Genomic DNA, 7,282 nt, shown 5'->3' with positions numbered 1-7,282 from the left:
TCCAGTACCAACTGTCTCCCTGTTTCTATCTATCCCTTTCCTTGGAAAGATCTCCTGGGGTCTTCAGTGGCCACATGATGGGTAGCCTGGGTTTGCTACCCAGCAGCAAACCTAGGGACAATGGGCACATGCCTTGGCTTCTGGGCATGCTGATCCTTTTCTCCAGAGAGGTCATTGCGGGGGGGGGGGGGGGGGGGGGGAAGGGGGTGGAATCCAGTGACTTCTCCAGCCTTAAGAATTCCTGTCCTCCTCCTCAGTCTGACCCTCGCTCTGCCAGCCTGGGCCACAGCAGTGCCCACGGGCAGGGCAGTGAGAAAAGGAGGGAGACCTGGGTTTGCTGGTTTTCTTGGCCAGGCACCAGGAGCATGAGTCCTGCCCACCCTTTTTCTGCCAGCCTGCAGTCTCCACTAGCTCCTCTCCCTCTCTCACCCGCCTGTCCCTCCGGGCTGCTCAGGCGCCACCACTACTGTCCCCAACCCGCCCCGCCAGCCTGAGCAAAGGGCAGCGTGACTCACGGCGGCGGCGGCGCTGCCACCAGCCCACGGCTTGCCCGAGGCATATAAAGGCCGCCCGGCGGGCCACGGCGATTCCTGCCCGGCCCGAGGCGCGCAGAGCATGGCCAGGGGCGCGGAGCGAGGTCGCGGGGACGCCGGCTGGGGGCTGCGGGGCGCTCTGGCGGCGGTGGCGCTGCTCTCGGCGCTCAATGCCGCTGGCACGGTATTCGCGCTGTGCCAGTGGCGCGGGCTGAGCGCGGCGGTGCGGGCGCTGGAGGCTCAGCAGGGCCGGGAGCAGCGCGAGGACAGCGCCCTGCGCTCCTTCCTGGCCGAGCTGAGTCGCGCGCGGCGCAAGGCGCCGGCTCCTCCCCCGGACTCCGCAAGCGCCGCGCGCAATAAGCGCAGCCACAGCGGGGAGCCCGCGCCGCACATCCGCGCAGAGAGCCACGACATGCTGATGATGATGACCTACTCCATGGTGCCGGTAGGCGGGGGCTTGGCTCCCAGTGGCGCCTCCGCCGGGGTGGGCGGAGGGCAGCGCGGGGAGAGAGGCCCAGAGGTCCTGTGCTCCCCTGGATGGATGGCGAGGAGCCGAGAGAGGGCCCTGGGCTTGAGCACGGCTGGGAATGTCACCTGGGCCAGCACCTTAGCCCTCTGAGGTCAGTTTCCTCATCTGTTCCTCATCCTTCTTTGAGTCGGCAGATAAATGAGGGGCGCAGGCAGTGTTTTTAAGAGCCTACTTTCCTTCCTTACTTCGAACAAAACTTTTCACAGCACGGGGAAGACATTTCTGAGGGCGCAGGCTTCTTCAATAAAAGGATTCTTTTCCTGGCTTCATCTAGTGGTCTGGCTTTTCACCTGGCCTCGGACCATCCTCACGAGATCGGTTGAAGCGAACACAGTCCACTCTAATTTTATCAATCACCTGGGACCTTGATGCATAAAAAGTTGCTCTTGGGTAAAGCGATTCCAAATGGGAAGATTGATATAGAGAAATTTGCTTAAAATCCACCGTGAAAGCTGAGGTTCTAATGTGGGCTCCAGCGGGTCTATGGAAGTCCAGAAATTACCAGTGTGCACTCAAGGGGCCGTGCATCTAGGGAGAGTGCATTAGATTAATTTCATTAGCTTTTCATTCGATTTGCACTCCCCCAAAAAGATTTAAGAAACTCTGCTCTTAAAAAAAAAAAAAAAGGACTTAAAGCAAAGCCTCAAAAATCTTTTTTTTCCAGTTTCAAGTTTTTTGCTTTTGCTGTTTTCAACTCAATAATTATCTAACAATTACATTCAGATCACATTGCAGTTCCCCATTCCATTTCATTATCCTTTACAACCACAGGAGTCTTGTTTCATTTTATAATTACAAAGATTTCAGTTCTGTCATCCCAAGAGTGAGCCATACTTCGTAAGCCCAGGTATTTGAAGATAAACTCACTTAAAGCTTCTGTTATCATAGAAACTTTTAAATATCTTATATGAGCAGACATGCTTTTACAACTACAACATGGAAGTATTACACACTGCAATACATCTTTTGAGAGAGACCAAATTTTTCCATTCCTGGTTTCTTCTTCGTCGTCTTCTTTTTTAAACCTATGTCATCATTTAACTATCTGGGTCCAAGCAAATTTTTTAAAAGACCTCTCTAAAATGAAGAAGACATAGACACACTTTGGGGAATTTACTCTTTCCCTTGGTTCCCTACCATGTATTTTGAGGGTTTTTTGAAACCCTTCAAGAAGGATGCATCTGAGCATCAACATTTTACATTTTTAATCTAGAAGCTTCTGTATTGCAGCCTGTTCAGTCACTAACCCAACGGGATGGAGAGATCCATTTCTGTGTTAGCCTGAAAGCCAGATTTAACTACTACCACCTTCTCTGTTGTAGGTCAGAGGGCAGAAACATCACATTTGTCAGGCTGAGAAGCATTCATAGATTATCACCAACTCATCCACCACGTGTAATGGGTATGCTTTGACCTTATAGTGTCATTGAAGGAATTTCCATGCAGGTCTGGAGGAAGCACTGTCATATTGCTGACTTTCTGGTTGGGAGTAGTTCTCAAGCAGTAGTCTAGGGGTCAACCTGGAAGCACACGAAAATGCAGATTCCAGGGTCCCACCCTCATACTTATAAAATTATCATCCCCAGAATTGTCTTCCTTAAGAAGTCCTCTGATTCCCATTCCCCCACCTTCCCACCCCCTTGTGAGTTTGATACAGGGGTCCAGGGGCCACTTTGAGAAAGCTGCGTTAGATCACTGCTTCTCTACTTTATTTATTTATTTTTTAGTGTTTACTTATTTATTTTGAGAGAGAGAGAGAGAAAGAGAGAAAATGCTTGCACGTGCACAAATAAGTGAGCAGGAGAGGGGCAGAGAAAGAGGGAGAGAGAGAATCACAAGCAGGCTGTGTGCTCTCAGCACTGAGCCCAGGGGCCAGGGCTCCATCTCACTACCAAACCTTGAGATCAAGACCTGAGCTGAAATCAAGAGCCACTCAGATGCCCACACCACTTCTCTACTTTAATATGCACATGAATATCCTGATGATCTTTTTCAAATGCAGATTCTGACTCAGAAGGTCTAATTTCAGGCTTGAGATTCTGCACTTCTCATAAGCTTCCGCTGATATCAAAGCTGCTGGTTTGAGGACCACACTTTGAATACCACGGTTCTAGAGTGATGGTTGCACATTGAAATCACATAGGGAGCTTTAAGCATGACTGATGCCTGGATCCCACGACCAGAGATTCTGAATTAATTGTTAGAGGTGCAGCCTGGGGTGCCCGGACATTGGCATACCTTCCTGATGACAGTGAGCAGCATTAAGCATCTCACTTCCACCAGGTCTCTTTTGAGGTCTCTGCTTCAAGCAGAGGAACCAATTTTATTGCTGAAAGCCCTTTACTTTATTCTAGCCATATTCTTATCATTCATCTTTGCAAATTTTTCTCATTTTTACTCTCTGCCTTTCTCATAATAGAGAATTATTCACATGAGGAAACGGTGTTTTAAAAAGCACTTTCACAAGCACCTCTAGTAGAAAAGTTGCTAAGAAAGGCACCTGGGTGGCTCAGTTGGTAAGCATCTGACTTCAGCTCAGGTCATGATCTCACGGTTCATGAGTTCAAGCCCCATGTCAGGCTCTGTACTGACAGCTCAAAGCCCTGGAGCCTGTTTAGGAATCTGTGTCTCCTTCTCTCTCTGCCCTTCACCTGCTCGTGCTCTGTCTCTCTCTCTCTCAAAAATAAACATTAAAAACTATTAAAAAAAGTTAAGTTGCTAAGAGAACTGTTTATACATCATGGAGGTCACTGTGCACACATGTTATGGTTGAAATCTATACCTTCCCCCACCCTTTTATACAGCACCAGGAGGTTTTGAATGAGGATGAGATCAGAGGTTCCCCTCCGCCCTGCCACCCCACTCCACTGAGGTTCCATGTCCTTAGAGATCTAGGAACAAAAAAATAAGTGGTAGGCAGATTAATGTCAGCATTTCAAAAAGGCTCATTTATCCAAGATGAGCCTCCTCAAGCTAACTAGCACTTCAAATTCTGTGCTTTTGGCTGAGAGTATATATCAGCTCAGCATGGTAATCCTGCTTAGCACATTCTGCCCAGAAACTGGTTGTTGGAAGGGCAACATAACTAATCATTACTTAAGAACAGTTAGTTTGGTACAGCCAAACGCATTAAATCCTTAAAAACAACTGGGTACTTTGGAGAAAAGTCATAAGGGCCTGGGTACCACTGAGCTAGACCAGCATTGGGAACCCATCTGCCAGGAACTCATGCAGGAAATGCGGCCTCTGTTTAGTCCCCGCCCCACTTCACACTGCCCCCCATCTCACTTTCCCCATCGGCTGCTCTCTCATCCCATTCTCTAAGTCTTACACTTACTGGTGTTCTGGTAGCTTCATCATCCTGTCCAAAGTCTAGGGTCATGCCCCCAGTAGGAAAAGGGTTTTATTTCTCACAATGAACACCCTAAGAAGCTCTAAATCGTTGAAGATTTACATTTTTAAAAAATGAAACTCTAAAATTACTAGAGGAAAAGAAGGGTAAATTCATTTTTAATGTTAGAATGGGGAAAATCTTTCTTTTAAACAACTAGAAAGCCAGAAGCAAATAGTAAACAAATATAACTGCATTTAAAAAGCACACACAACAACAAAAACAAGCACATGCACCCCGTAAACAAACGTAAAAGATAAATGACAAACTGGAAAAAAAAATTTGCGGCTCATACCATAGATATAAGGCTAATCTTCTGAATATATATAGCATTCCTATAAGTTAATAAGGAAAAAAAAACACAAGAATTTAATAGGAAAATCAGCAAACATAGGAATCCAATAGGAAAATGGAACACAGTTCTCAGAAAAAGAAATACAAATGTTTCTAAGTAAACATGTAAGAAAAGATGTCTAAGCTTAAAAATACAAATTACACCTGTCCTGAAACATAATTTTCACCTGTCAGAATGACAAAACTACAAACGTCTGACCACACATTCTCTTGGGGAAGCTGAAGAGAAATAGACATGCTTTTGCATTGCTGTTTGGACTGCAAATTAGTATAACCCATATGGAAGGCAATTTGGCAATACCTAAAAACATTACAAATACGTTTACCCTGTGACCCAGAAATATCACTTGTGGGAATTTATCCTGAATATATAAAAAATATATATTTTTATATATTCAGGATATATTCATATCCTATGAAATGATATATGCACATATGCAGTGTGGAATATTTGTAAAAGCAAAATATTTTTATTAACAACCTGTGCCCATCAGTACGGAACTAGTTAAATAAACTAACCTATGCACCCACTGGAATAGGTAGCTGTAAAATGAGAATGAGGAAATTCTCTATGTGCCGTTATTGGAATAGTCCTTGGGATATATTTTAAGTGAAGAAATCAAGGCAGAGAAAAATATATATTGTATTACCTTGTATAAGGAAGAAGCAGAAAAATAAGTGAAGATACTAACAAAAGTACTTACTTAGGGAGAGTGGGGATAAAATGGGAATGAGACTTTCACTGTATAGCTTTGTGTATTATTTTGACATTTGAACCGTATTATCGTGTTACTCTAATTGTGAGTAAAAAGGCCATAACCACAAGGCTACATGGCCGCTGACCCTGGACTGGGGGACAATAGGGTGTGGCAGAGACTTTGCCAGCCTGAAGTTCATGCACTGTGTCTAAAGGGAGGCTCTCAATGATTGTTGCTGTACAAGAGCAAGATTGTTGATTTTTTTTTGAAGAGAAGTTTAAAAATCTGACTCTTTATTTGAAATCTCTTGGCTTTGAAATATTGACAACAATTCCAAAAAAATATTTTTAACTGGCTGAGTGCGTTGGCCAAACAACACTCACATTGTTAAGGGCCGTGCTGGGACTACCGAGCTTAGTTCTGAGCAGTCTCTTCTTATAATCATGAGTGGTTTTAAACAAAAATGGCTTTATTTCGCTCCACCACATCCCCTCCTCCACTCGTTTCCTACCCTGGTTCTGCAAGGATAGCGGTAACTCTGCCACTGTTATTGTTGGTTGAGTGGAGATGGGTTTCTTTGTGTGTTTGGTTTGGTTTGGGTTTTGTTTTGTTTTTTGGCTTTCTAAAAATCAACTCCACCTTCAGTGGATGGAGATTTCCCGTCACTGTGGCTTTTCAAAAGCATGTGCTCCAGTTTGGAAGATAGTTCTCAAGGAGGAGATGCCAGCGGTGTTAAGCTATGTAATGCATTATTATGACAATGAGAGCTTTTTGTGATGACTGTAATGAGGTACGCTTTTATGGATCTATACATTATCTTGTTTATAGGGGGACATCACATTACCTACAGTCAGAGCTCCTGTTTGATTGGATGCTATATTTCCTTGAAGGCCCTAACTTGGCTGTTCCAGGGTTTACCTCCCTTTCCTACTTCTTGGAGTGAATCACTTCCAGGTGATATAAAAGCTGAGGATTTAGGGGCACCTGGGTGGCTCAGTCGGTTAAGCTTCTAACTCTTGACTTGGGCTCAGGTCATGATCTCACGGTTCATGAGTTCACAAGTCCCCTCATGGAGCTCTGTGCTGACAGTGCAGACCCTGCTTCAGATTCTCTCTCTCTCTCCCTCTTTGCCCCTCCTCTACTCGTACTCTCTCTCTCTCTGAAAATAAATAAATAAACTTCAAAACAAAAACAAACTGAGGATTTAGACTAGGGATCAACAAACTATGCCCTGTAACCAAATCAAGTTTGTCACTTGATTTTGTACAGCCCACAAAGTAAGATTTTTACATGTATAAATGGTTAGGGGAAAAAATCAAAAGAATAATGATATTACATGACAAACATTATGTAAAATTCAAATTTCATTAGTCATAAATAATGTTTTGTTGGAATACAACTATGCTCATAGTTGGTACTGCAAACACACCCGTAAACTTGACTCATGGTGGCATGTTGAGGAAGACAAGTGAGAGCTAGCTCCTTAGTTACATCCTTCGGACACTTTCTTTGTCAAAACACATTTTGCACACATGCAAATAAAACACTCAATGCAGATACATAATTGTCGTGATTCTCTAAGGACATATGTAAAAACCAAGTGGGCCAAGACTGAGCATCTAGACCCACCGAGAACAGGGCAGTTGTGTTGACCATGTGAATGGCATTAAGCCATTTGGAACCACTCCCAGATCCTGGAGCTATTCAAAAGCTCTTAGTCTCTTACTAGCCAAAGTGTTAGAGGTGAGGGCAGCAGTTACAAGCTTGCTAAGCTATA

General features: G+C 44.6%; 1 protein-coding gene across 1 annotated transcript in view; it reads left to right on the top strand.

Moving 5' to 3' along the window:
* Positions 1–329: 329 nt before the first annotated feature.
* Positions 330–7,282, top strand: part of GLDN (gliomedin) — a 63,130-nt gene continuing 56,177 nt past the window's right edge. Inside the window, exon 1 of the mRNA XM_027067246.2 lies at positions 330–978. Coding sequence (XP_026923047.1) covers positions 616–978 — 363 coding nt within the window. The 5' untranslated portion in view covers positions 330–615. The remainder of the gene's footprint in view (positions 979–7,282) is intronic.

Source organism: Acinonyx jubatus, chromosome B3 (genome assembly GCF_027475565.1).
Source record: "Acinonyx jubatus isolate Ajub_Pintada_27869175 chromosome B3, VMU_Ajub_asm_v1.0, whole genome shotgun sequence".
Classification (NCBI taxonomy): domain Eukaryota; kingdom Metazoa; phylum Chordata; class Mammalia; order Carnivora; family Felidae; genus Acinonyx; species Acinonyx jubatus.
This window is presented reverse-complemented; position numbering and strand designations above follow the sequence as displayed.